Raw genomic sequence first — 27,793 nt, 5'->3', positions numbered from 1 at the left:
TAGATAATATTGTTAAATATATTTTCTTTTAGTAAATTATCTACAGCGTATGACACTAATGAAAAATAGCAATCAAATAGCGAAAAAACACACAAATATTTAGACATGTCATACCCTAGTACCTATACTTTTCAGTAAAATTCTACGAACAACGGAACCAGATAATGTACTTTATGCATGCACCACCATGCATTGAATAGGAATTTGCAACTGACAGACCATTACGTTAAAAGTTGCACATGTTATGTATCTGTGACTAGGGTTTGCAGTTGTTATGTATCTGTGACTGTAGGGTTGCACATGTTATGTATCTGTGACTGTAGTGTTGCACATGTTATGTATCTGTGACTATGGTTGCACATGTTATGTATCTGTGACTGTAGGGTTGCACCTGTTATGTATCTATGACTGTAGGGTTGCACTTGTTATGTATCTATGACTGTGGGTTCTGTCTTGTACCATATCTGTGACTGTAGGGTCTGACTCGTACCATATCTGTGACTGTAGGGTCTGACTCGTACCATATCTGTGACTGAAGGGTCTGACTTGTACCATATCTGTTACTGAAGGGTCTGACTTGTACCATATCTGTGACCGAAGGGTCTGACTAGTACCATATCTGTGACTGAAGGGTCTGACTTGTACCATATCTGTGACTGAAGGGTCTTACTCGTACCATATCTGTGACTGTAGGGTCTTACTCGTACCATATCTGTGACTGAAGGGTCTGACTCGTACCATATCTGTTACTGAAGGGTCTGACTTGTACCATATCTGTGACTGTAGGGTCTGACTTGTACCATATCTGTGACTGAAGGGTCTGACTTGTACCATATCTGTGACTGAAGGGTCTGACTTGTACCATATCTGTGACTGTAGGGTCTGACTTGTACCAAATCTGTGACTGAAGGGTCTGACTCGTACCATATCTGTGACCAAAGGGTCTGACTTGTACCATATCTGTGACTGAAGGGTCTGACTGCATTTCATTACATCTGTGACCATGTATATGTGACCTAAGGGTCTGACTTGTACCATATCTGTGACTGTCGGGTTCTGACTCTGCACTATATCTGTGACTGAAGGGTCTGACTTGCACTCGTACCATATCTGTGACTGTAGGGTCTGACTCGTACCATATCTGTGACTGAAGGGTCTGACTCGTACCATATCTGTGACTGAAGGGTCTGACTTGTACCATATCTGTGACTGTAGGGTCTGACTTGTACCATATCTGTGACTGAAGGGTCTGACTTGTACCATATCTGTGACTGAAGGGTCTGACTTGTACCATATCTGTGACTGTAGGGTCTGACTTGTACCAAATCTGTGACTGAAGGGTCTGACTCGTACCATATCTGTGACCAAAGGGTCTGACTTGTACCATATCTGTGACTGAAGGGTCTGACTCGTACCATGTATATGTGACCGAAGGGTCTGACTTGTACCATATCTGTGACTGTCGTGTCTGACTCGTACCATATCTGTGACTGTAGGGTCTGACTCGTACCATATCTGTGACTGTAGGGTCTGACTCGTACCATATATGTGACTGAAGGGTCTGACTCGTACCATATCTGAAACCGAAGTGTCTGACTCGTACCATATCTGTGACTCTAGGGTCTGACTTGTACCATATCTGTGACTAAAGGGTCTGACTCGTACCTTATCTGTGACTGTAGGGTCTGACTCGTACCATATATATGTAACCGAAGTATCTGACTCGTACCATATCTGTGACTGTAGTGTCTGACTCGTACCATATCTGTGAATGTAGGGTCTGACTCGTACCATATCTGTGACTGTAGGGTCTGACTCGTACCATATCTGTGACTGTAGGGTCTGACATGTACCATATCTGTGACTGTAGGGTCTGACTTGTACCATATCTGTGACTGTAGGGTCTGACATGTACCATTTCTGTGACTGTAGGGTCTGACTCGTACCATATATGTGACTGAAGGGTCTGACTCGTACCATATCTGTGACCGAAGGGTCTGACTAGTACCATATCTGTGACTGAAGGGTCTGACTCGTACCATATCTGTGACTGTAGTGTCTGACTCGTACCATATCTGTGAATGTAGGGTCTGACTCGTACCATATCTGTGACTGTAGGGTCTGACTCGTACCATATCTGTGACTGTAGGGTCTGACCATCACAGACCTGGAGGATCTGTTAGAGGACATTAAGGTCTACTTGGAGCTGGAGCAGGGAAAGAACACAGACTACTGGAGAGACATCGTCACTGTGACTGAAGACGAGCTAAACAAGCTCCGCAAGCTGGATGCTAGCACAAGAGGTTAGATTTCTCAAAGATCTGTTTCATTGTTATTAGTATTATATGTATTTCAGTTTTATGGAAGATATTAAACCTTTATTCTTGTGATTATACACAACGATGTTTTCATAAAATGCCATAATGACATAAACAGTATGTTGTCTTGGTGAGTTTTGTAGCTGATCTATGCTCTTGTAATGGTATGCTGGGAGATGCTTAGATATAAGGTACAGTGAAACCTGTCTGAACCGTCACCCCACGGACTGAAATAAAATGCCGGTTTAGACAGGGTGACAGATTAGACAATGACGATCATTTTCTAACATGGCTGCCATTTACACTCGTCAATCTCTTTATCTCTGTAATGCCTTTGATCTTTTGTATTTGTGGAACAAATTAAAACAATGTTGATGACAGAACGAATGCCTATTTGTTTAATCTATGACACATGTCACTCACTTGAAAACAGTTAATGCAATTCCCCAGTGTTTATAAAGCATAACCACGGTAATCCTACGAGTGTTTGATTCACCGTGCAATCAATACTTCCTGATTATCTAGTGTGCCAAGAGGATTAATTAGTGTATTGGATTATGGGTCCTTGATTGGACTGCTCATACCCATGCCGGTTTGGACAGTGTTAATTACAGTTAAAATTGCTTGTTGGGACCAGAAAGTCGTGCCAGAATACGGACTAGACAGGTGCCAGATTAGACAATGTTTTAATGATCATAATATGGTTGTAAAATGGCGGGACCAAAATTTAATTTCAGTTTTGACAGTGTGCCGGATTAGACAGGTGCAGGTGCAGGTTTCACTGTTTTTTTATAACAGATGCATGGGTGGAGCATAGCTTTACCATGTTTTCAGTAGATGCTCTAATTTGATAGTAAATGAACAGGTAAAACTATTTTGATTAAATATCTTACAGTCGTTCATGTATTGTGAACCATGAAGATAATGGTTAGAATTGGTCTTTAACAACCCATGCTTGGCGACTAACGCGATCGGGTAGTCAGGCTCTTTTATCTGGTTGACACATGACATTGTATCCCAATTTCATAGAACAATGCTCATGATGTTAATCACTGGATTGTCTGGTCCAGACTTGATTATTTACAGGCTGTTGCCATATAGCTGGAATACTGCTGAGTCAGTGAGTGTGGCGTTGAACAACAAACCAACCAAAGAAATCATGTCTTGGGTAACTGTCTTGGACTTGGACACTGGCTGCAGTGTGAAGAGAATGCTGGTTATACCCAGCAGCATTGTAACTGCATTATAGTCTAGTTGGTATAGGGGCGGTGGGGTAGCCTAGTGGTTAAAGCGTTGACTTGTCACGCCAAAGACCCGGGTTCGAATCCCCACATGGGTACAATGTGTGAAGCCCATTTCTGGTGTCCCCAGCCGTGATGTTGCTGGAATATTGCTAAAAGCGGCGTAAAACCAAACTCAGTCAGTCAGTCTAGTTGGTATAACTTTCTTATGTGACATATTCAGAATATTTTGGTGACCGTCGCGAGGGCATCAACACGGCAGTGACCAGCGAAGTCAGCAACATCTTCAAGGGCAAGACGACGAACCAGCTGAAACTATTGGAGCAGCAGATCAGAGAGAAGCTCACTGGTGGAGAGGGTATTGATATTGGTGAGTGTGACTTCTCGCCATTCATGTCACCTAACAAAGTAGAGAGTGCAGTTGGGCCTTCAGGTGCACAGTCAGTTATCTATCATTGGATGTTCCAATACACACTTTACAAGATGGACTATGGCAGTAATAAGGCCTTGAGATGTCAGTTATCTTGCCTCCTGGGTTGCATCTAAGACTCCTGATGGTAATACCTAGTGTTGGGGGCGGGGGGTAGAATTGTTGTTAAAGCATTCACTTGTCATACCGAAGGCCAGGGTTCATTCCCTATATAAGTACAATGTGTGAAGCCCATTTCTGGTGTCTCCTGCCTTGATATTGCTGGAATATTGCTAAAAGCGGGGTAAAACCTGACTCACTCACTCACTGTAAGTGCTGGTGTTATCATTGACATACATTTTATCATTTTCAAGTTACCTCATAACATTATATGGTATATATCTTCCTTTAACCATAATCTGACTCTGAATTGGATCAGTGAGACAATTGTGCCACGGCAAGATGTGGACATAGGAAATATTCATGTATTAGGATAGTGAAATGTACAGTGCAGATGCTATGTCCTTCTGTTCCAGGTTACTGGGAGTCCCTGCTTCAGCAGCTGAAGGCACACATGGCCCGGACGAGGCTTCGGGAACGTCATCAGGATGTCCTCAAGCAGAAGCTGAATGCCCTCAAGAGAGAGGTAAACATGCTGAGAACATGCCAAGATAGTAGATCTGGTCTGACTGAATTCTTATCTCACTTTAACAAGACCACATGGTGTTAAGTTTCAGATATTTGTTTGATTTATTTAAACATTATGTGGTGTAACTAATATGAAGTTTTAAGAACCTAGATTAGCTCCTAGTGGGACAAGACCGCCTCCGTGGTGTAGTTGTTAGAGCGTCCGCGGAAGGTCGCGGGTTCGATCCCCGACCGCATCATACCAAAAGACGTCAAAATATGGTACTTGTTGGTCCCTGCCTGGCACTCGGCATTAATGGGTACAAGGACTGGTCGGCTCGGAGTCAGTATAATGTGTCTGAGTGGGGTATTCATGCTTCACTGCGGCGTGGTATCTCAGTGGGCTAGCACTATAAAACCAGCAGTCCCGCATACATAAACACACGCATGCAAGTCGTCATATGAGCGAAATATTCTCAAGCACGACGTTTAACCCAATTTCACCTCACCTCACCTAGTGGGACAAAATTTACTTGAGCTAAACATGCTGAAAGGTAAATATGTACACCAGGCTGGAGTATGATTTGTCCCAGCGTACAGTCCTAGTTGTATTATTGGAGGGTTACTTCCCGGGGAAGCCGAAGGCACTAATAGGTAGGGGCAACTAGGTGCTTCATGTGGTGAACGTCATTTATGCAGCTACTTTCAGCACTCTTTCTATGACCTGTTTCCACATTAGTACTGCTCAACTTGTGATTATGCTTCCAGCAAGGAATTGACTCAGATCCACTATTTCCTGTGCTACATGACGATTCAAGGGGCAGTGCATCTGGTCACTCCTCACCCGCTGTCCATCGGTCATCTCCTGGAGTCCATAGGTCATCTCCCGCACCAGGAGTCCATCGGTCGTCTCCTGCAATACATCGAGCCTCACCCATCCCCCAGAGGTCATCCCCTGCCCCCCTGCCAGGAACCTCATCCCAGCCTGACGAGCAGCCCAGTGTGAAGGAGGAGGATCTGGCAGCAGAGAGGCAGGACAGTGAGGAAGAAGATGATGATGGAGAAGAGTATGTACATCAAGACATTTCAGAAGTATCTTTCTGTTTACTAATAATTTATGGGATACAATTTGGATAGGGTGGTACTACATGGCAAAGCTATCTTAGCACTATAAATGTTGTAAGTCTGTGTTGAAGTGTGGGAGCTAAGATCACCTCAGAACAAAAAAGGTCTCAGTGAAATGGACCCCTGATCCTCTATGATAGAATATGGACAGCTTTCTCTTTGAGTTGATTTCCAAACATTACAAAAGAGGATGCCGGGCATTTCTTTTCTTTGCTGAGATTACCTGTGAAACGTTCTCCTTGTTCAGTGTGTGAAAGATAAAGATACATGATCACTGCCTCAGTTGTCTGGTCGAGAGAGTGAACATCTTCCCCAAAAGTGAAAGCTCATGTTTAGGACCTTGGCTAAAGGCAAGCATTATATAAGAGCATTTGTTGAGACTTGTACAAGCAGACACACAAGCACACTTGAAAAGGACCATAAACCCTGTTACACCCCACCTGGCTTTCTTCCAGCTCGGAGCCATTGATCACTGAAGCTGACCTGGAGGAGGAGGCTGTGGATGACTACACTGCTGGCAGCTACAGCCCTAGGCTGCTGCGGAGCAACGAGCTGGACATCGACGCTGTGGTGTACGATCCAGTGGACGACCTCAAAGAAACTGGACCTTGCTCGGGATCAAGTGCGGACAACTGGCCGAGTTAGGGTATGTTGTGAAGGATTTAGGAGTTAGGGTGTGTTGTCAAGAATATTGGTGTGTAGGAATCAAAGATGTCGTTTGGTAGGATTCAGGATCAAGTATTTTCCACTGCCTAAGTTTTGGTATGTTGACTGAGTAATTATAAGCATCCAAACAGATACTGGACAAATTGTACATTATTAGAATATTTCTCAAACTGTAAGGATTGGTGGAGTAGCGTGGTGGTTAAAGCATTTGCTTGCTACACTGAAGATCCGGGTACAATGCGTGAAGCCCGTTTCTGTTGTCCCCCTGCTGTGACATTGCTGGAATGTTGATAAAAACAGCGTAAAACCATACTAATTCACTCAGACTAAAACATTATGAAATGAACATTGTAACATTTTCTGGTGCTTAATTACACCTGGTCCTATTGTGAGTATACACAGTATCATGTTTATTGCTGAGATAAATTATGTGTTGATAACATAATGCTAGATTTTATCCAGTATGCTTTCCCTGCTCTAATTCAGCTTGACGGAGAGACATTGTTTGAGAAGAAGGCCCGAGAGGGGATGAATGATGATGAGGCTCAGTTCAGTGTTGAAGTCACGTTAGATAAGCAGGCTTTCTTGTGGTCCGACAAGTACAGGCCACGAAAACCAAGGTTCTTCAACAGAGTCCATACGGTGAGTACCAGGGGAAGTAACTCTACACAGACCTTGTGAGGATCTGGGTGAGAATGGGTCATCAGCATCGGAAGGTCAGGCTGAGTTTGTTAAAGCATGTCATGGTAACCCAGTTGTGTAGATTGATGCTTATTATGTAAGTCACTGGATTGTCTTGTTGATACTTGATAATTTGCAGACTGCTGCCATATTGTTGGAATTCAGTCAAGTCCAGCATGAAGCAACAAGCAAACGAACAGACTTGTTGGAAGAGCACACCTGAGTGAAAAGTGACTTAGTTGTTGGAGCAAAACATAAACTTTATTGATACAATAGGCTAGTATTGTGGATATTTTCAGCCATTTTGATAAAGTGTCATGTCTGAAATCGGACACAGCTTGACAAACCTGTTTTAGGGAGCCTGAGGCAGAGGATGAGGATGAGGTTGGATGCCTGGTTAGAGAAGGTTCACAGCAACCTGTGCTAGTTGTACATCGTGATTTAGTGACATGTGGTCAAATTCGGTGACTTACTTCATTGCATGTCATTGTTCAAACAAGTGAGGCGGATAACAATAGAGAACAGCTAACACTTATCAGAGGGGTACACAAAGTCCGCAGTTTAGACTACCAGTTATCCGACTTCCCGGCTGAGCGGTCTAGACGTCTGATTTTGTGTGCTGGCGATTAGGTGCCTGACTCTGAGGGTGTGGGTTTGAATCCCGGATGGGACTCAACCCAACAAATGTACTAGAATCTGTACTTTACTAAGAAAGTGTAATCCCAAATTTAACATGTTACAGCTAAAACTGAAATTGAAATGTCACCTCATGAGGACCATTGTCTTTCCTTTCTTAAATGTATGAAAATACAATGACCATTTCTTTCCATTCTTAAATGTATAATCAGCATGTAAATCTATCTGTTTCTTGCACAATCATCATTCTGTTTCATTTACAACACTCTCATGGTTTAATAAGACATGCTGTTTGTTGTTGCATGCAATGATGTTTATGCTATGTCATCATTCTAGTTGTGAAATCTTTGTCTGTGAAATATTTATGGTGGGAATGATTCCAAAGTGATGAACATGTCTTTTTTGCAGGGTTTTGAATGGAACAAGTACAATCAAACTCACTACGATATAGACAACCCACCGCCAAAGATTGTGCAGGGTTACAAGTTCAATGTAAGTAGATCACTGAGTTACTGTAAGTATCACACTGCATGGTAATTCCTGATTTACCTTAATATCAGTGGATGCATATTGTGATACCTCATCAGGTGTGATACCTTATGTATTAATGCTAAACATGGCGTAAAACCATGCTCACTCACTCTATCTGGCCTGGCCAACAAAACACCATCGGTATCCTTCTGTTCGATTTTAATCAGATGAATAGTTAGTTTCATCATGCAGTAAGATTGAACCATTTTTTGGGTGTTATGGAGTTTAATATTGCGTACCATGCAATCTCTTTCAAACGTCATTTTATTAAAAACAATACAAAATAACATCATTACACACAGGATGGTGTATAAGGCATCATATTGCCAGGTGTAGATTTACAATGATAAATACATCAATTGTGAGACCACTAGTCATGTCATCGTACCTGTCTACAAATGACAGGGAGAGTAACCCTCCATCTAATCATCAGTCAGGAGACGTCTGCTGTCTATGGGACTGTTGAGTTTACCAAGTTGTTACCCTGTACTCATCTGTTCCAGATATTCTACCCCGATCTGATCGACAAGACAGCAACACCAGAATACACTGTGGTGAGTGAGGCTACTCAGATGTGAATAGTTACCCGGGGGCGATGGGTAGCCTAGTTGTTAAAGCGTTGGCTCATCACGTCGAAGACCCAGGTTTCGATTCCCCACATGGGTACAATATGTGAAGCCCATTTCTGGTGTCCCCAGCCGTGATATTGCTAAAAAGCGGTGTAAAACCATACTCACTCATTCATCACAGACCAGTGACATCACCACCAGGTGGTACATACGTGCATACAAATTGCTTACAACCCATTATAACTGACATATATTTACTCACTCACTCATTGGATACCGTCATTGTATACAATTTACTGGAGGATGTGTGTGCTTTTATCATTTATACTGCCCACAGAACACAGTATCATTTCTTGTAGAGTATCAGTCTCCAGAGTAATGACTCCTGATAGCCACTTCATGTTTCCGTGTGTCAATGCTCTAATTATGTTGTGAACCATGACTGGTAAGTGGGCCATCAGATTCTAGTAAAGTGATATGGTCAACCAGCCATTAATAGAAAGAGCAGTAGTATGATGTTACAAATGCAAATTATGGAGTATTTGTTGCCTTACCATCATCATGGAAACCGCACACTATGGCCTTGTATCCTGAACAACCTACCTGTCATACAAGTACATGTATGTGTTAGTTATACTAATTACAACTACAGATATTGTAGTAGTTTCGAAACCTCCTGACTCCTAAATTTATATGCTGATCGTATTTATATACACAATGTACATATAAAAAGCAAAGTATGTAGTATTTCAACTTGTTCAACATTTGAAGCACTTCATGTGCCATCATGACAGACAGATCCAGAACCCCTTCAAAAATAATTTGTAATGAAACATTATTAGCAGTATTTTGTAGATTGGTATTTATCCGCCATATTCTTCTTGACATAAGATGGATGTAAAAGAGTATGTATATAGACCCCTGTGTATTGTGTAACTGATGGAGCACTTCTATCTTCCTTGACAGACTCCATGTGATGACAACAAAGATTTCGCCACACTTAGGTTTCATGCTGGACCGCCCTATGAGGTACGTATTGCTTCAGTATCAGGTAAAGAGGGTTGCACAAAGTAGATCCACAAAGGGTTCATTCACTTCATATTGATGACGTTAGTCCAAGTGAATAGCAAAAACATAAGTTCAAAGATTATATTAATGTGAAGACAATAATGGCGGCTTTTGGTGAGAAGGTTTTACGTTTCTGATGAATTGTTAATATTTGTAGGACATTGCCTTCAAGATCGTCAATCGTGAGTGGGAATATTCGTACAAGCGTGGATTCCGATGTCAGTTCCAAAACAACATTTTCCAGCTGTGGTTCCACTTCAAGAGATATCGTTACCGGAGATGAACAGTGACTACACAGTGTGACTTCACCACCACCATCATCATCATCATTTGTACATACGTCGCCTGTAGATATGACAATTTTATCCCTTGTAAATAAACTCAAAATTGTAATCTTTGTTTGAGTATTTGTATCCATATGACTGAAGAATTGTCCATGTGAGATGGACAGCAGTTAGCAAGGCACAGATATATACTAGTATTTCAGGTTCTGAAGTTCATTTTGATTAAAGAAAGAAATATCTCAAAATAACCTTACTGACAAATGTGTCTTACAGTGGAGAAAGAATGAAAGTGTCCTGACAACTTTTATAATTCTTTTTATATATTCCTCCTTTTATAAGTTTGTGATTAAGGAAGGACATCAAAGATGTTGTGCCAAGGCCATCATTCTTGATATGTAACAGTATTGTAGAGAGACTGCAATACATGATCAGAGAAACTTTGCTCATGAGTTGAACTGAAACAGAATAGGTTTTGTACTTGAAGTCTTGAGTTACCACAGCTATTGTCCAGCTCCCATCAAAGCTACCTGTAATCAGGGCCAGGCCAGTCGAACCAGTCCCTGACAGCACAAGGAACCATCCAAGCTGTCTAGCTGTGATGTCCTACTGGCAGTGAGGTCCAGCATTGTGACTTCCAGATACTAATAATTGGTTCTTGCAACCGACAATGGGTACAGTCAATATTTAATTAATAATAATAATAATAATAGTCCATTTATATTGCGCGTTTATCCATGCACATTGCATGCTCAAAGCGCTGACATATTACCCCTGGTCAACGAGTACAGAACACTCCATGTTAAGAATACAACCGGTCGCCTGTCAGGCTCTCAAGGTTCAAATTCAAACTACCATCGTATCATACCAGGTATCCAATTTTACTGCTGGGTGGACAGAGGCAATTTTGAACAAACCCACTTGCCTAAGGTGAGACCACATGCATCACATGCGCTTCGTTGTGGGGCAGGACTGAAGTCCTAGAAACTTTCAGGAGTCAAGCTGCCAAACACGGTCACCCATCCGAGGACTGTCCGGAGTCAATTGAAGACCCGTGAAGATCCAGACTAGGATTGGTCTTCAGCAACCCATGCTTGTCGCAAGAGGCAACTAATAGGTTCAGATGCTCAGGCCCGCCAGCTTGGTTGATATATGTCATTGTATCCCAATTGCGTAGATTGCTGCTCCTGATGTCAATCAGTGGATTGTCTGTCCCAGACTCTATTTTTTTCAACAGATCGCTATCATATAGCTAAGTGTTATTAAATGACAAACAAACAAAACAAACATGATACAACATAAAGAACGAGATTACAAAACGGCAATGTTGATGATTTCTTGTATATTACTGCACATGTTTGTCAGTTTCCATTCCGTCATACAGAAGCTCACACTGTTCAAGCAGGGACAACAGGGGCCCGGGGTTGTAGGGGAACAGGTCTTGACTGGACAGTCTCTCAATTCTTAGACCAACTCGGATAAGTTCACTCATCACACTCTCCACACACTGTAGGTCACATGACCTTGCACTGAGTTGGACAGTAGACGGCACTGTTCCAGGGGTCAGCACAACCCCATCTGTCAGTGTTGTGGCAGAAGAACGTATGTCTCCATCACTGCCACCATCATCATCATCATCATCACAGTATGCTGCCAAATAAGACAACCCACTACAGTGTCCTCTAGCCTGTGATTGTTGTGCAGTGGATGATTGTGTTTGAGAAGGTTTTGGACTAGATGATTGTGTAGGAACTGGTTGAGGATTAGATTGTGTAGCAAATGGTTGTGAAGTAGATGATAGTGGATTTGATGATTGTTGTGGAGTAGTTGATTGTGTTTGAGAAGGTTGTGCAGTGGATGATTGTATAGGAAATGGTTGTGGAGTGGTTGATTGTGTAGGAAATGGTTGCGCAGTGGATGATTGTGTAGGAAATGGTTGTGGAGTAGATGATGGTGTAGGAAATGGTTGTGGGGTAGATGATTGTCTAGGAAATGGCTGTAGATTAGATGATTGCGTTGGAAATGGCTGTAGATTAGATGATTGTGTAGGAAATGGTTGTGGAGTAGATGATTGTGTTGGAAATGGCTGTGTGTGAGGGGATGTCATTGCTCCTGAAGATATCTGGCTGCTATCTGAGCTCCTACATTCACCATCCCTACCATCTGGGTGGTCTGTCTTTACTGACTTCTGTAAACATTTGCATCTATCCTCTATAAGCTGTGAATGTTCAACTGGTACATTGTCGCACACTTCTTGTTCTGGGTGGTCTGACACTCTGGAAGCAGTCTGTCCACTCAGTTCAAGATCCATGGGTTCATTCTGGGACACACAAAATCTAAGATGACATGCTGTAACAAACTTGTCCCACTCACACACAAGACACTTGAGGTACCGCAGGAAGTAGAGCAGGAAACATGTCTCAGGGGAGGTCAAGAGGTCAACCAGGACCATGTGATCATTGGAATCCATGAACTCCAAGAAGATGGGATGAGGGTTGACTTTGTGTGACAGAGTCAAGTCTGGGCTCAATCTGGAAGAAGGAAGAATGCTCATCCTCATCATGGTTCTCATCATGATATGTCATCATGTTGTAATGAAATTGCTTTTTTAAATTCATTTTTGAAACATGAAGCAAAAGAAGGAAATCTAACAGTAATTTGGTGTAGACTTGGAGCTAAATATCAGGGTCTGAGCAGGTAAAATATATCCTATGGATGATGCTCAATACGAAGGTATGGTGGCAAGTGGATCCAGGGTATTTATCATAGTGGGGTGGTGGGGTAGCCTAGTGGTTAACGCATTCGCTCGTCAAGCGGCGTAAAACTAAACTTACTCACTCACTTTATCATAGTGAGTGACTATGGTTTTATGTTGCTTTCAGCAATATTCCAGCAATATCATGGCAGGGGACACCAGAAATGGGTTTCACGCTTTGTACCCATGTGGGGAATAGAACTCGGGCCTTTGGCGTGACAAATGTACACTTTAACCACTAGGCTACGCCACCACCCGTATTTATCATGACACAAAAAAGGTGTAATATGTGGGATACAATGTATATGGCTAAAAGCATATGTCCAGCCCTACCTCAATGTATTCACATAGATGTCCAACAAACACAGCAGAACCTCCACCCATGCATCGTCCTGGTCCCCGAACACCAGGGGGGAGCCACTGCAGGTCTCCAGCATCGAATGTCTTCTGCATGAGCTCAGACACACTGTCCAGACAGGTGGATACCGTCTGCTGGCCTTAACACAAAGAGAAACATTACAACATACAACTAACAGTTGAGTGAATGAGTTTAGTATTGTGCCGCTTTTAGGAATATTCTAGCAATATCACAGCAGGGGACTCCAGAAATAGGGTTCACACATTGTACCCATGTGGGGAATCGAACCCGTGTATTCGGCGTGACGAGCAAACGCTTTAACCACTAGGCTACCCCACCGCCCCACCATCAGTTGAGAGAGTTATTATAACTGTATCATGGAGTTGTTGGTAGTGTTTGCATCAGAGTGAATGCAAGTAATAATATGACTAATTGGTGCCAATATTCTACTGGATTTTTTTACTTGATCACTTATATTCCTGGTATAACAACACGTGACACTGTGCTGTTACAAATTCAGGCATGCACTTTCTTTGCAATAATCCAAACAATTCACTCACTCACATATTCACTTCCTAAATGTCTGCCCAGTGTATTTGTACAAAATACAGTCATTACCGGCTTCATATGCTAAACATCCTTTCAGAGTAATTTTGTTTAAGAGATATGATTTCTGCAAGTGTGCACTCACCAGTGACATATTGTTAGGGTGCCATTATGATACAAACCCTGCCATTGGCACTTTAACACAACAATCTTGAACCTTGAACATTACTATGACTGGAGCCTGTAATATCACCCGGGCAACAGATACCAATGGTCAACAGCATGAGCATCCATTACAGGCTGATGAAAGTCATTGACAGTGGTCACCCAGCCAAAATTTGTCACACTCAACAGCCATTTATACCTACCAATCTCCAAGTTTTAAGTGTTTTGTCTAGAACAATTGTAATAGAAACATATTCCCACATATTTTCCACAGAAACAGGTTGAAACATACAGATTTGAATATTGAAGATGGAAAGAGATATTCTTTCACATACGGTAAATCATTTTCTAGAATACATCAGAATGTGATAAAACACCCAAAATTTGTGATTATTATTATTGGATATTATTGGATATTTATATAGCACATATCCACGCACTAGTACATGCTCAAGGCGCTGGTAGTTTTTCCCTCGATCATTGGATGTCAATCTCAACAGCACATCTTATTATCAATCTCAACTCCTTGGGGATCATACAACTCTTGCAGCCACTAGGCGCACCGAGTTATTGCGGCTTTCCCATCTCTACGAGGTACCCATTCACAGCTTGGTGGACTGGGACACATAGTCACAGTACTTTGTCCAAGTTTACTGCAAGTTGATGTACCCACAACTGACTCCAAGGTTTTTACACCCGGTCACAGGTGGGCTCGATCCCGGCACCTCATAACTAGCCTGGTGCCTTAGCCAGCTCGCCCACCATGCCCCCATTAGTTGTTTCCAATGGAATTTTTAAGAAAGACCACATCTACAAAGAAGATGATGATAAGCTCTGCTGTGCATGTGTTGAACAGACCATAACACAAAAGATATGTGCTTCAGAGTCTTTGAAAAAAATGCTTACATGAAGGAACTTGTGGGGTCAATCTCACTATTATGGCACAGGATTTAAGCAGAGCTAGAATGAGTTTCCTGAGAAGAGCCAGATCTCCATTCTGCATTTCGGCCAGTGTACCCTCAACATGGCTGCCTCCAAAACACACAAACTGACGAACGTAGGGAGCAGACGTCAAGGCAGACGAGCACACCTCAGATAGCAGTCTCTCAGACATCTCACTGTAAAAGCTTGTGATAACCTTCCTCTCTGCAAGATGGCTGCCATACGGGAGAAATGTGTTGAAAATATCCAGTGTCTTTTTACACACAATTCTCCCCTCTGGTTTATTAATATACTGCAAGGATCTTATCAGGAACTGGAGCAGATGTTCTTGATTTGAATCTAATAATGATTCTAAATGACTTTCTTTCAATTCTTTTTCAAATTTATTTACAAATTTGACAATTTTCTGTAACAATGTCAGAAATGTGTTGAGTTCATCAATGGACTGATGCTCTTTGTATCTCAAGATGGTTTGAACATATTCAGCTTTTAGTATGTGAGATGATGTCAGATGTTGATGGCACCATGTATTGAGATCCTGGCCATGTCTGTTTGACATGAGGTGTTTCAGTAACTCCATGTTGGATATCCTGACTGACGCTTGGCTGGAGTTGATCACCCCAGACATCACCTCCTCTAGGAAATGCTCCCTTGCTTTCTGAAATCACAGAATATTTGTCCAATGATATGAACATAATGTTAGAAAAAGGATGAATAGGTATTCATATGTAATTGAATTAAGACTGGACGGGTCAAAATCAAATCTGATTAATTTTTAATAATCAATGTGTTTTCCATAGAATGGGAATGACAGCAAAGCAGATTAATCTAACACATTACTGGTACTCATGATAGGGTGGAGGGGCAGCCTAGAGGTAAAAGCGTTCGCTTGTCATCCTAAAGACAAGTGTTCATTCCCAACATGAGTACAAAGTATGAAGTCCATTTCTTGTGTCCACCACCATGATACTGCTGGAACATTGCTGAAAGCTCTGTACAACCATACTTATTACTCACTGACTCTAATTAGTGTATATATATTTTCCTGAATTATCTGTCCCATGTAAAAGTGTAACAAACCTGACAACTGAGCATTTATTACATACTCTGGTTAATAGCAGTATATGCAGCATGTCATATTTATGTGAAGCAGAATTTATTCTAATAATAACAATTAGCCTAAAGCATACACAGAATTTCCATTTTTCCAGTGAACCATAACAAACACCAACATAAAGAACCTCTTTACATTTTACTGAGCATCCAAGTGGAACTGATGAACATTCTAAAAATCATAATATTTCTACTGCTAAGAAGATACAGGATATGTTTTTGTTTAACATGATAAATCATACTTACATTAAACAATGGACATTTCACCACAGCAAGAATGGCCTTGGATGCAGCATACTTGATGAATCTATCACTACTGTGTGAAAGCTTCAACTGCAAAAGGTTATTTTACACTACATATTCACGATGCAATGATTTGAAATAAAAATACAACAATGTCCACGATGGTCACCAATAGAATCTGATACTTATTTGCCCACTGTATACACTTTCAGGATAGTTTCAGTGGAAATGTAGAACATGTGACATTTTCAGACGCATGACAGAAAGAAAGACCATGATCATGAAGATTTTAGTGTGTTATAAACTTTTCAAATGTTGATAAATTCTTGGACCATATCCACAAAACATAATGACACTGAACTGTGATTTAGTTCAAATTAGCAAAATGTTCTCTCTGGATATAGGGCAATGGTGGCCCAGTCATTTTAGAATACACAATGCCATTAATAAAGTGGTTAACACACTATATTTGGGATTACACTTTCTCAGTAAAGTACATATTCTAGTATTTTTATTTGGAGGAGTCAAGGATTCAAACGCACTCCGAGCAGGGCACCTAATTGCCAGCACACAAAGACAGCAATCTAACCCACTCAGCCATCACAAAATGGACATCAGACAATTGGTAGTCAAGACCACATACTTTGAGTACCCCTCTGACGAGTGAAAAATTGAGTGTGTCTCCTAGCTACCCATATTCTATCAAAATAATTAATGTCATGCTTAATTTTACCACACATTACAATAGAACTTAGATGCAATAATACCAAAGCTCCCAAGTTCTCACCAAAACTGACAGAATATTGATCTCCTTCAAACCATCCATCAATGAATCCTCAGCTATGTTCACATGTAAAAGTCTTCTCTTGGAGTGACTATCTGCATCCGATCCACCTGCATTCTGTACAGAAAACAGTCCAGCATCAGAACACCCTGCCCCAGGACACCTTCCGACACCTGGATGTCCTGAACGCTGTCCAGCCTCCACCACCAGCGTCACACACGACAACATCAGCAGAGTCTCCTGTCTACAAGGCTGGCCAGTGAGGTCAGGCCTGACCACATTTTCACTACCTTCAATGGTAGAGATATCAGTAATGTGCTGATTCTGTTCCTGTGAATCATGTAAGTCCCCTAGTTGCTCTCTGCATGGTGAGTCTTCATTTGACACACGTGTCTCAAGCAGTAGTTGCTGAAATGTTTCTTTTGATAAACAATGTTCCCTTCTGTCCTGTAGAGCACAATATAATTTTTTCAGGAGGCAGAATCTTGACTGCATCATCTCTGTAAAACATGAATGTTCAATTAGTCATATGAAATTCTATCGTTTAACAAAAACACTAGGAAGGTAAGATTTTGAACAATTGAATGGCTGATTAATGTAACTCCATGAACTATATACAAATAAGTTCATCTAGATGTCAAATACTGATTTATTATTGCAAATAAGTTATATTATCACTAAACGACAACTAGGATTGCATTCAATATATGTTCACTGGTTCTTATACTCCTTTTGGGATCCTTTGTTAGAATATACATGAAGGTCCAGGTCAGTATTGATCTTCAGCAACCCATGCTTGTCGTAAGAGGAGACTAACAGAATCAGGTGGTCAGACTTGCTGACTTGGTTGACATCCCAACTCATAATGTTAGTCACTGGAATATCTGGTCCATGTAGCTGGTGGTGCTGAATGTGGCGTTAGACATCATACCAACCAACCAACCAAGCAGTTGTTAGAATATGTCGGTTTTCGTATCGGTGAGTGTGTGTGTGTCATTGATTTTTGTACATGACATGTGGGGTGGGGGATGGTGGTGGGAGTGTCACTTACTTTGTACATAAATTTTAGTGGGGGGTCATTCTCATTGTACATGTGTCTCCATAAACATCATCATCATCCCCTCTAGCCATAAATTATGAACAGTCCCTTAGTGACCTGTTTGACTGTATGTCGGTGTAGCCCAAATTGTGGATTGTTGCTCGCAATATTGATCACTTCATTGTCTGATCCAAACTCTATTTTTAAAGGCCACTGTCGTATAGTAGGGATATTGGGTTTATATGTTGTTCAACACCATTATGACCCAGCAATACTCCACCTATATGACAGCAGACAGTACATTATGAAAACTTTCTATCAACCAAGTCAATGAGTCAGACTACCTGATCCATCTCTTACGACCAGCATAGATTCCCTGGGCCCAGTTTGAACCTGGAATCCTCATATGTAGTTAATGTAACAGGGTATCTGTTCCTTCATACTTAACTTCTCTATAGGAATTATTCCCATGGAACCGTTTTCACTAGATACAGGGTTGGCTAAAAAGATTGATAATTGGAAATATTGTCGATGGGAAGAATTGTCAATGATTATCCTTTGAAAATTGTGTCATCAATAACATAGTACTTAAACTACTGAGATGAATTAGGGACCGTTCATAATTTATGGCTAGGGAGTTGATGATGATATTAGGAGGGTGGGGGTGGGGGTGTTTGGTTGGTTGGTTGGTTGGTTGGTTCACTCAATTTGATCTGGGGAGCCAAGGGGGCAGGGCTGTCAGCAATTTTGTACACACATACTAGGGGGGAAGAAAAAGAAGAAGCAATTTTTGTGCATAAAAATATGCTTAAAATTATGCTTAGAAATTATGGGAAGGGGAGGGGGGGTAATTGATTTTGTACATGACATGCAGGGGGTCACTTATTTTGTACATAAATTTTAGGGGGGGGGCATTCACATTGTACATGCTTCCCCATAAAAATTATTATCACTCTTTCCCCCAACCCCCAAGCCATAAATTATGAACGTTCCCTAATTAAGTTTTAATTCACACACACACATTTCAATGAAAGTTTTTATTCAAAGGCTGCTTGATATGTATGCTCAGGATGCTGTTTTTGTCAGCAATCCATGGAGTTTTGCTCAAATTCACTTCTCTGATATTTATCGATAATTGATCAATATTTAGTTATTGATTATCAATTTGTATGAGCTATATTGATTGCCAGCCATAACCAGATACATTTTCCCATTATACATTTACACTGGTAATATCATCATCACCCCACTAGCCATACATTATGAACGGTCCCTAAGTCCCCTATCTTGTGACACATCCCTGTAAGGTTAATAATTCAACAGTTGTCTACAATAATCCCAATATCATATCCACGAGTGGCATGATGTCCACTAGTTCATATGAATAAACTCGTATATTCCAGCCAAGGCCTACATCGAGCACACCTTGGTATATAGTGCAAAGTCGTCTGCAGTAGTTATATGCTCGACTAGTCTAGATGTTCACAGGAAAATCAACCACAGTCTTGGCCAAGCCTAACTAACCTATTGATCTAGTTTAGAACTTAGATATTTGAGTAGAATGTTGAAGAATCATTACACCTTGCATGTGCGAATATCGATTACAAACCATTCTTCAGATTCAAACATTCTCTTATGAACATCGTGTTGTTTCTTACCGAGCAACTACATGTAAGGGACGCTACTCTGGTTGGACTGCTGATCATGCGTTCATGCATCGTTGCCACTTGCGTCGAAGTCTGTAGATCGAACCCAAAGCAGACGTGCGAGTTAACTCAATGGGATGTATGTTTTATCATTTTTTGTCTTCAACTCTTCGTTGTAACCTACTTTTTAGCGGAATTTAGAAAATATATCGAGACGAAAAGCTACTTGTAAAAATAATTAGTACGATCGCCTCTCTCGTGGTGTGCGTGTCTAAGTGGCGTGTTAGCTAAGCTGCAATGAAAATAGACCTGTAATGATATTATGTACTAGACAGTGATATTTCAATAGCTGAGCGAGGGCTCAGGTCGACGTGACCCTTCATTTTGTGACCTAATATAACGTTCATGGGGATCATGGTAGTCTATTCTCGTGCCAGTTTATTCAATATGTAACAACTTGCATCAAAGTTTATATACATCACATCCTGATAGTTAAAAGGTAACACAATCTTATAATTGTGAGTTCTCAACCCAGCTGTCATTTGTTTTCGTCACAATATTAACGTTATGTAATCATTTAAATCCCGGATGTGTTAAGATACAGAACGGACAAACTGGGTAGTGAACAAAACTGCAGGTGGCTGCATGGGACCAGACACTTGGACTCAACGCCCACGAGTTATTGACCTTAGACAGTCTTTACCGAGTCATGGCGGCATACATTAATATGGACAAACACCCCATTACTTTCCCTATAATGTTATCCAATTAGCAACACATTTCGCTATGGGACACTAAAAGCACTAACCGGAGCACACGTATGGTTTCTCCTGGGGGATATGGTTCATTCCTACATAATCAGTCCTGGTCTAGACGTCGTAACGAGTGCCATGCCTGCCACCGAGACAATGTCTCCATGCAGTATGTCAGTCATTATATTGAATATGATTAAAGTAATAAAATTGGATTCCCAATGATATACATTCAAACATACACACGCGCGCAAGCACGCACGCACGCAGGCAGGCACACACACACACACACACACACACACACGGCATATACTTATATTTTCGTTTTCCCATTTCCTTCGACAGTGATTAAGTTTGTACAATAGATAAGTTCAACACACACATCGTTCCATCGGACTAATTAACGCTCCGCTGACCGGGAAATACAATCTCGTATGCACGAGTGTAAAACAATATAATGATGCGTTTACATTTACATTCTGCGTAGATACTTGATTGGCGAATACCTATATGCACATACTGACATCTCGAGTTTTGACGTGCTCCAACTTGCAAGACAGTCGTATAGACGTAACTATATCTGCTTCCTGGTGTGAAGCTCGGCCAAGGTGACACATTCCTGTGCATAAACGTTTTGGTAATCTTTAATTATGTTTCATAAAATGTTTTGATATTACTTTTGTATTTAAGATCTATTTCACTTTGATCTTTAAAATATTCATTCATCAAAATCCGCATTTGTTTGTTATTACTGACTGGCTATAATTGATAAACGCTGTGATCACGCGTGCAGCACGTGGAAGACCAGTTTAACCTGACCCCGTATTTCGCTTGATACTGAAAGTTCACTGTACTCCACACGTGTACTATAGTGACTGTTGTTTTGTGTCTGGGGTATATCAGTTGTTATGACTATAGTGACTGTTGTTTTGTGTCTGGGGTATATCAGTTGTTATGACTGCAGGTCATGTTCACTGGTACATGTGTTCTTTTCACATGTAGTATCCTCAGCGTTATAGTGACACTTTCACTGTTTGTGACTGGATATTTCTGTAATCGGAGCTATGATTAATACACCCAGTGATTGACAACGTGAACATCGATCGATCGCCTCTTACATTCATACATTCTTACCCATCCCGTCAGACATGATACTTGTATACTTGTGTCACCCCCCTCTCCTGTTAGTAGACACCTTCCCTGTACACTCGTGTCAGCCTCACCCTCCTGTTAGACACCTTACCTGTACACTTAATTACTAGAGTTATTTGCCTAGTGTTATACAGCTGGTGGCGGTTTCGGAAACACTTAGTACCAGATAAAGCATTGTCTGAACGACCTACCCTCCCTGCTGCATACAAAGCATCGTCTGAACGACCTACCCTCTCAGCTGCATACAAAGCATTGTCTGAACGACCTACCCTCTCAGATGCACATAAAGCATTGTCAGAACGACCTATCCCCCCTGCTGCATACAAAGCATTGTCTGAACGACCTACCCTCCCTGCTGCATACAAAGCATCGTCTGAACGACCTACCCTCTCAGCTGCATACAAAGCATTGTCTGAACGACCTACCCTCCCTGCTGCATACAAAGCATTGTCTGAACGACCTACCCTCCCTGCTGCATACAAAGCATTGTCTGAACGACCTACCCTCCCTGCTGCATACAAAGCATTGTCTGAACGACCTACCCTCTCAGCTGCATACAAAGCATTGTCTTAACGACCTATCCTCCCTGCTGCATACAAAGCCATTGTCTGAACGACCTACCCTCTCAGCTGCATGCAAAGCATTGTCTGAACGACCTACCCTCTCAGCTGCACATTGTCCGACCTAACCCTCCCTGCTGCATACAAAGCATTGTCTGAACGACCTATCCTCCCTGCTGCATGCAAAGCATTGTCTTAACGACCTACCCTCTCAGCTGCATACAAAGCATTGTCTGAACGACCTATCCTCCCTGCTGCATACAAAGCATTGTCTGAACGACCTACCCTCTCAGCTGCATACAAAGCATTGTCTTAACGACCTACCCTCTCAGCTGCACACAAAGCATTGTCTGAACGACCTATCCTCCCTGCTGCATGCAAAGCATTGTCTTAACGACCTACCCTCTCAGCTGCATACAAAGCATTGTCTTAACGACCTATCCTCCCTGCTGCATACAAAGCATTGTCTGAACGACCTACCCTCTCAGCTGCATACAAAGCATTGTCTTAACGACCTACCCTCTCAGCTGCACACAAAGCATTGTCTTAACAACCTACTCTTTCTGCTGCATACAAAGCATTGTCTGAACGACCTACTCTCTCAGCTGCATGCAAAGCATTGTCTAAACGACCTACCCTCCCTGTAGCATGCAAAGCATTGTCTGAACGATCTACCCTCTCAGCTGCAAGCAAAGCATTGTCTAAACGACGTACCCTAGCTCTCTGCTAAAGCATTATCTGAGCGTCCCACGATCTCAGATGAATTTAATGCATTACCTGAACGTTACAGCCTTTCAGCTGAATCTGAACCATTGCCCGCATGTATTTCATAAAACCAAACCAAAAGAAAACAGAGTAGGTCTAGCCAGTTCTATTATGGTAACAGAGAGAAAACTATTGTGTAACAACTCAAGTCTTTAAAAAGATTATTTCAACTATAACTTCAGTGAATATGACATTCGACAAAGGCTTCATGACTTCATGAGCTCAGTGTTTGATTATACAAGACAGGGGTGTGTACAAAGAATCAACTTCTTTGTCACGGTCTGCCTCAGTGGTGCGCGGGACTGCCATCTGGATACCGTCTAGCCTTCCTCCTGACGGTGTCGAGCATACACAATTCGCACTTCATACTTGTTTATCACCTTCAGTTATATTTAAATCCTCAGGTGGGCGGGAACAAACAAGAGGGTTTTTAAAGTTTGAAATACCTTTGATAGGGTGAACGCAATTACCCCGATCAGCGTGTCAACACGGCATAACTTCCCCCTCTACATTTCTGACGAGTAGTTCTAAACATACTAGATCTATCATTCATTACACCAAAGGGGCGGTGAGGTAGCCTAGTGGCGTTCGCTCGTCACGCCAAAGACCCGGGTTCGATTCCTCACATGGGTACAATGTGTGAAGCCAATTTCTGGTGTCCCCCGCCGTGATATTGCTGGAATATTGCTAAAAGCGACGTAAAACTAAACTCACTCATTCATCAGATTGTTCATACGCGAATGCCCATTGCTTACAACGCATTCTATGACTGACATATTGCCGATGCAAGGTTCATTTTTCACTCACTCACTCACCCACTCGTGTAAGATGCTATAAAAATGGTTAAGTCGTAGCGGGTTGAGGGCGATAGGTTCTTGTAGACTGACTGATGCCGACCACAAGATCACGCTGTCGTGATGCATGGTGCTCGTGATTTCGTCCATTGGTCTATCTTATTAATTACATTCCAAACCATCGTGTTGTAGAAATTGTGGTATTCTGCTGACACGAAGGAGTGTGAGTGAGTTCGTATAGTTTTACGCCGCGTTTAGCAATTTTCAAACAATACCACGGCGGAGGACACCAGAAATTGGCTTCACACGTTGTAACAATGTGGGGAATCGAACCCAGGCCTTCGGCCCGACAAGCAAACGCTTTAACCACTAGGCTACCCCACCTCCCCCTGCTGACACGTATGATCTAGATATAACCTGAATAACAGTAACAATATCTTAAGGCATATGAGAGGCCGTTTAACTGCTTAACTGCAATAAATCAGGAATTTTGAATGTACTGACATAACGAATTCGATTTTTCAGTTGACACATTTATCAAAAAATGTATGCTTAGAAGTCACAGAAACGCATTATGTCTAAATATAAGAATTGAAAAATATTTATTGATATATATCGTATTCACATTTTGGTCGATTTATATAATGGCTACACACGTCACAAAGCTGTGTAAAGCTATTCCGTAACGATACTGTCATTGCTTGTGGTTTATTATTAAATATAATGTGTCCTGAGTCAACCTCCGTTACCATATTTCTGGCAACCAATTGTTGAATACATTTAACCTAGATAACCAATGCCAATCAAATATAACTTGGGCAGTACCCAAAATAAATGCGTGCTCCCGCTGCACAAAGATACGAGGACACCCCAGGTCATGTCAGGACGACCTTTTTGCCGACCAATCAGAAAGCCGCTTACAAGATCACAAAGATGGAAGTCATAGTGCGTTTTCTAATCACGCAAACTCGAAAATGTTAACACGAGGAATTCCGAACGACAATGATTGACTGTACGGTAGAGACTTTAAATTTCCAAGTATACCGCCATACAATCTCAGCAGTCTTTTAGGCATCGAAGAATTTTCTGTGGTTGGGAAATTTCGAATTGAGAATATTTTAGCTGAAGGGGTCGTTGTCGGCACAGGTACTACAGATACGTACCACAGGTACGTTTCTGTTACAGATATGTACCCTAAACAAAGTCAAAATACAGAAACGTACCCGGTACCCTAAAAGGCGGCCGAGTCCATATTCCGCAATCCAAAACCGAAACCGCATGTAGTTGTTCCCGTTCAACTGATTGCGAGTGGTATTCATGTGCATCGCGAAATATCCGTTACTGTGTATTCTCATAACTTACATAACGCAATCAAATGTATCTAATACAACAGCATGACAGTTCCGATCAAGAATACGACACAATGGGAATGGAATCGTCCTAGGGTACGTTTCTGTATTCTCATTATGGCCATGGTACATATCTGTATACAGAAACATACCTGGGGTACATATCTGTAGTACCCGTGCCGACAACGACCCCTTCAGCCTAAGTCTGATTAGCTAATGTCGACGTCCTGTAACAAGTTATTTCATTGGTCGACAACAAAGCTAGTTCAAAACTGAGACACATATCGGTGTATGGTGTGTGTCCAAAATAACACACAGAACATTTAATAAGGATGCAAAATGATCACCAAATTTGTCTTACTGATTATAAATAAACAAAAGAAATTTAAGGTTTCTTGTAACGTATATGCTAACAATACCAATAAAACTATATTCATCAAAATGTTATTATTCAAGACACTATTGCGTCAGTAATGAAAACTACGGATGCTTTAACGAATATTTTAATACGAAGGCTACTGTGCATGCAATTATTGTGTATATTTTTGTGAATTTTGTATATATATTCATTTTGAGGCTGTTTTTGATGCAAAAAGAAATTCCTCCGGAATAATAAAGTTATATCTTATCTATCTTACTAATTTGAACACTGCTCCACAAGTACTCATTGGACATGCATTGGCATCTTGTGCCACCGAAGTGTGACGTAAATATGTTGACATGAGCAGACATTGTGCAGCCAAACTTACTCGTCCACAGCTTTGGAATCGGCGAACGCAAGCGCTGATTTGGTTTTATTTGATGTTTATTTCAGTTGTATTGGTGTTTATGTTTAAACAAATCTATCTATCTATCTATCCATAAATTGCTGGTACTGTTTCAGTCTAAGGTTTATCACAGAATCAACTGTATTCAGTTATGACTATACGATTACTGTTTCACTGTCTCCCCATGTTGGCTCTGTTTGTTGATTGTGCCAATTTCTCAAAATAAATGGCTAGAAATTCGGACGCAGGTCAGTCACCGACTTCTGGTGTACCAAGATTGATCTGTCACTCTCAGGACTCCTTGCAGAGATGATGTAGGTGTCGAAGTTCATTACCATTTGAACTTTGACAACAACCCACGCACTGCTGGGAGTAATGAGACCAGTCCGGTATTCTGACCACAAAGACCGGACTGGCTACGAATGAGTTATCTCCCTTCAATACTAGACCATGTTTGGGGAACGCAAAACCTCTGTTTGTCAGGTTTTCCTCTGTCGCATATCGAAAAACATGTCTTAAGACATTGTGTACTCAGTTCTGCCAGACGAACATAGCCTCCACTTATGTGTATCACTCTTTCACCACTGTTGTGATTATATTTGTCCAAGTATGCATTAACAGTGCAATATTATCAACAAATTCATATATTTTTCAAAAAATTACCAAGCGAGTAGAGAGAGTGACTTTTATTTTAAAAATATAAAACAGAATATTCCTTGAAAGTTAATGCCCTCTATATTTCAACAGCTATATAACGCTCTACCGAAACACGCAAGACTAACGCATACTCACTGAAAAAATGTTTTGGGGTAGAAAGGAACAAGTCTGTAAATATTGTAAAGGCCTGCTATGCAGTGTCCTGCCTTTGGGACTACAGCACGGGGGACAAGGGCTGGGCGAAGTAAAACTTAGGGCTCAGGGAATGTAGAACAGACTAGCGACTCCCTCAAGTTAGGTATATGCTTATCCCCATAAAGGACCGTTCATAATTTATGGGTAGGGGGTGGTGATGATGATTTTTATGGAGAGGCTTGTACAAAATGTGTACAATGACACCCCACTCTCTCATAAAATGTATGTACAATGTAAGTGCCCACTAATACTGCAAGTCAACGTATACAACAAGTTATAAAATGACGAAACAACGTTGTGGGGGAGCCCACGCATAATAATTTCCTGAACGTTGCGGAAAACGTTGCAACGTTGTTATGGGGTGTGGTGTGTGGGACATAACGTGTAAAATGACGTGTACTGTGTGTCTGGGCGGTGGGTTTGTGCCAGTGGAAGTTAGTGCTTGTATTGATAGTTTGTTTGCCGTTAGCCTTTACAGTTTATCCATACATGTTTCCTGAAGTACTGAACGTCTCTTATGGCACAATGGTCGGGCATTCTACGCTCTCACCTGTAACACTCAGCACTTAATTATGCCGTACAGTGCGTTGTACTTAAGTAAAAATTATTAAAAAAAACCCCAACCTGTTCTTTGTTATTTAATTTTTTGGGCAAAGTAAAAGCGTGATTCCTACGCGGTGATTGCTAAGTACACGCGTTCTCACCGTTCCAAGTTCTTTCACCTGACACATTTATTACTGTGTCCACCCGAAGATATCGATTGCCGATATCGGTAAATCTGGCCTTGATGCCTGTCTCGCAGCTCCACACACGGTTGCTCGTTTATGTACCAGTAGGTCTCGCTTCGTCTATTCGCGGATGTGTTCAATACATTTTCTGCTGACAATGCCAAGATTTGCCATCCCTGTGTAATGTAGGCCTCGTCACTTCCTGGTGAAGTGGATGATGTGGGATATATGCGTATGTAGGCTGTAGATTATTTATCTAATTATACAGTCTCAGAACCATCCATTCTACGACCAGGACAATGTCATGGTAACCCGACAAACCCAGTTTCGT

The 27,793-nt window shown here is 41.5% G+C and overlaps 3 protein-coding genes across 8 annotated transcripts; 1 reads left to right on the top strand and 2 right to left on the bottom strand.

Moving 5' to 3' along the window:
* The first annotated feature begins 435 nt into the window (after window positions 1-435).
* Window positions 436-10,264, top strand: LOC124255451 (cactin-like). Its single transcript, XM_046689367.1, is given in 12 exon segments — window positions 436-441; window positions 2,150-2,303; window positions 3,783-3,929; window positions 4,505-4,614; window positions 5,364-5,662; window positions 6,176-6,314; window positions 6,316-6,366; window positions 6,873-7,028; window positions 8,112-8,195; window positions 8,738-8,788; window positions 9,770-9,832; window positions 10,029-10,264. Coding segments are annotated over 12 exon segments (1,386 nt in total). The 3' UTR covers window positions 10,155-10,264.
* A 1,196-nt stretch (window positions 10,265-11,460) lies between these two features.
* On the bottom strand, window positions 11,461-12,604 carry LOC124255470 (putative uncharacterized protein DDB_G0290521). The gene is made up of 2 exons (XM_046689393.1): window positions 12,170-12,604; window positions 11,461-12,049 (listed from the first exon to the last, which is right to left on the bottom strand). Exons 1-2 carry the CDS (start codon window positions 12,602-12,604, stop codon window positions 11,498-11,500), a joined length of 987 nt encoding a protein of 328 aa, XP_046545349.1. The 3' UTR covers window positions 11,461-11,497.
* LOC124255469 lies at window positions 11,461-23,057 on the bottom strand. 6 transcript variants are annotated; one of them, XM_046689391.1, is made up of 6 exons: window positions 22,985-23,057; window positions 17,062-17,558; window positions 16,278-16,364; window positions 14,883-15,576; window positions 13,241-13,404; window positions 11,461-12,683 (listed from the first exon to the last, which is right to left on the bottom strand). In XM_046689391.1, the coding sequence occupies exons 2-6, from the start codon at window positions 17,554-17,556 to the stop codon at window positions 12,609-12,611; spliced, it is 1,515 nt and encodes a 504-aa protein (XP_046545347.1). In that variant the 5' UTR covers window positions 17,557-17,558; window positions 22,985-23,057; the 3' UTR covers window positions 11,461-12,608. The 6 variants fall into 6 exon arrangements, with proteins under 6 accessions (XP_046545347.1, XP_046545342.1, XP_046545346.1 ...); XM_046689386.1 differs by lacking the exon at window positions 22,985-23,057 and adding an exon at window positions 19,707-20,013; XM_046689390.1 differs by lacking the exon at window positions 22,985-23,057 and adding an exon at window positions 19,756-20,012.
* Window positions 23,058-27,793: the final 4,736 nt, after the last annotated feature.

This window comes from Haliotis rubra, unplaced genomic scaffold, assembly GCF_003918875.1.
Source record: "Haliotis rubra isolate DU_JTF1 unplaced genomic scaffold, ASM391887v1 Scf60, whole genome shotgun sequence".
NCBI classification, from domain to species: Eukaryota; Metazoa; Mollusca; class Gastropoda; order Lepetellida; family Haliotidae; genus Haliotis; species Haliotis rubra.
The sequence above is the reverse complement of the archived record's forward strand: the minus strand, read 5'-3'. Positions and strand labels throughout refer to the sequence as shown.

Bases quoted from the DNA above. Each gene is read 5' to 3' on its own strand.
- LOC124255470 (XM_046689393.1), bottom strand. From the start codon at position 12,604: ATGGTCCTGGTTGACCTCTTGACCTCCCCTGAGACATGTTTCCTGCTC. The intron at 12,050-12,169 runs ACGCAATCATCT...CAACCATTTCCT, and splicing joins CTAATCTACAGCCATTTCCA to ACACAATCAACCACTCCACA.
- LOC124255469 (XM_046689386.1), bottom strand. From the start codon at position 19,815: ATGCATGAACGCATGATCAGCAGTCCAACCAGAGTAGCGTCCCTTACA. The intron at 17,559-19,706 runs GTTTGTAATCGA...CATGTTTTACAG, and splicing joins ATGTTTGAATCTGAAGAATG to AGATGATGCAGTCAAGATTC. The intron at 13,405-14,882 runs GTAAGCATTTTT...CTTTGTGTTAAG, and splicing joins GACCCCACAAGTTCCTTCAT to GCCAGCAGACGGTATCCACC.